The 2,190-nt window shown below is 31.2% G+C and overlaps 1 protein-coding gene across 1 annotated transcript in view; it reads left to right on the top strand.

The window, feature by feature from the left end:
- Positions 1–1,785, top strand: part of LOC111704459 (GTPase-activating protein and VPS9 domain-containing protein 1) — a 9,498-nt gene extending 7,713 nt beyond the window's left edge. Inside the window, exons 8-9 of the mRNA XM_023476700.1 lie at positions 958–1,147; positions 1,230–1,785. Coding sequence (XP_023332468.1) covers positions 958–1,147; positions 1,230–1,333 — 294 coding nt within the window. The 3' untranslated portion in view covers positions 1,334–1,785. The remainder of the gene's footprint in view (positions 1–957; positions 1,148–1,229) is intronic.
- The last annotated feature ends 405 nt before the right edge of the window (positions 1,786–2,190 follow it).

Below are 2,190 nucleotides of genomic sequence, written 5' to 3'. Positions count from 1 at the left end.
GGGGGGGGGGGGGGGAAGAAACGAAAGGAATAAGTTAAATGAGGGTTTAAAATTGAAATTTCCGTAAATAAATCAACAAGTTTTTGTTTTATTTCAATTTTTATTGAGTAAAAAATACAATCAAAAATATGTACAAATTTGTAAAAATATGTACAAAATGCTTCTTTCAATTTACTCTTTATTAGGATAGTTTCAAAATTAGCAATTCTAAGATATGACACGTCTAGAAATATAACTATGAGTAGGAAAGACTTCACGTCCAAAATAAATAAAAATAAACGAAGATTGAAAACACAAATCAACAAGTATCATCATTTTTTAAATGTTCAGATCATAACATGATTTTCCGGCGACATTAAACTAGAAATATTTGCTGCTCTATTAAATACTGAAATAGATATTTATCTAATTAAACAATAAATATTTATAATATGTATTGTGAATGTTCAATTATTCTTCTTCCCATCAGCGTTATTAGAGATTTTAAAAAAATTAACTAAAAGAAAATTTCAACATACAGTCTACAATCTACATGTCGCTTGATGCTTTATATATACATATACTTCGGTTGTTTGTTATTATTCAAATCTTTTTATTGATCAAAAAGTACAAAAATAACAAAGTTGTTTGTTGGTTTGTATCTAATAAACGTTAAAACGGCTGAACCGATCGGGTCATGTGACACCTCACATGACCCAAGGGAAGATTAATGAATGGTCAGGATTTAAAGAGTTTGCCTTCAACAAATTTGATTTTTCAAATTTTACTGATAAAAACGATAACCATTGATGGAAACTAAGACTTTATAAGAACATAAGTATTCTTTTGCAAACCAGCGATTTCTTAATTATTTTTAGGTAATTTATAACCATGAAAGAATCTGATAGAAATTAAATATATGAATTTTAAGAATAGGAATATTTTTTATAGCACCGTCATATCAGTATTAAATTTCAGGCTGAGTTGAAACGTTTGCCTGCATTCAAGCTTCCTAGCGACAAAGTAAACTGTGTCTCAAGGGTTGCAAGCACCATCATGAACTTACTCTCTTTGGCTGCCGATAGATCAGTCCCGGCCGCCGACGATTTTCTTCCAGTTCTGGTTTATGTGATAATTCAAGCGAACCCCCCAGGTTTACTTTCAACAGGTAAACTTTAAAGATCCTAATTTGACGTAAAATATTAACTGAATTAAAATCTATGTATAAATATATACGTGTTTTTTTTCAGTTCAATTTGTCGATAATTTCTACGGATCTCGGCTTTCTGGTGAAGATCAGTATTGGTGGATTCAGTTTATTGCAGCTACAGAGTTCATCAAAACCATGGATTAAAGTATTTGAAGAAGAAAATAAAAAATATTTTCTGAGCTGTAGCAGTAAACCTTCTATGAACCTAACAACACCCAACAATACACATATGGCCTGACTTTTTTTGTCCAGATTATGTCTGTCTGAGGTTTCACTCTCCAATACCAAACAGCCTTCTGGAGAAACCCCAGTTTTAACGTTCACCATGAGAAGTAGGAGTAAAAATATTTGAATAGTTGAGACAATTTAACCATTGTTATAGATATCCTACTACCAGTGAGCCAGTGAGTATCTGGTATCAGTAAAGTGAACCTACATCGGAGTAAATGAAACCTGGAACCATATATCAGAGAATAATAATCCTTAATCGGAGTAAATTAAATCTGGATTTTTACACGAGGCTAAAGTTAACCAATACCGGATACAAACAAAACCCTTAACCTGGTATCTAAGTAAAATAAACTTCACAACCCAACTGAACCTGGTATCTGAGAAATCCAAACCTGTTTATCTTTTTTTACAAAACTCTGAACTGTGTTGGATACAACCTAACCCTGATATCTGAGTAAACCTAACCCTGAACCTAGTTTAGAATCTTGTTTGAAGGAAACTGAATGAACTGGAATGAATATAAACACAAATTTATAAATCTGAGCCTGGAAGTGTAGAAATAGAACCTTCTCCAAAATATCAATGCCATTGCTTTAAGATCCCCAGAGGGTAAAATGTGCACAAACAACTAATTTACAAGATATAATAAAATATATATAATATACTCGGTATTTTTATTTTTAATTAAGGGATCCTTATTTCGTATGTATATTTTCAATTGTTAATTTTTTCCGGTGATATATATATTTAATATTTTTGTATCCGGAAGT

This window comes from Eurytemora carolleeae, unplaced genomic scaffold (assembly GCF_000591075.1).
Source record: "Eurytemora carolleeae unplaced genomic scaffold, Eaff_2.0 scaffold2, whole genome shotgun sequence".
Taxonomy (NCBI): Eukaryota; Metazoa; Arthropoda; class Copepoda; order Calanoida; family Temoridae; genus Eurytemora; species Eurytemora carolleeae.
The sequence above is the reverse complement of the archived record's forward strand: the minus strand, read 5'-3'. Positions and strand labels throughout refer to the sequence as shown.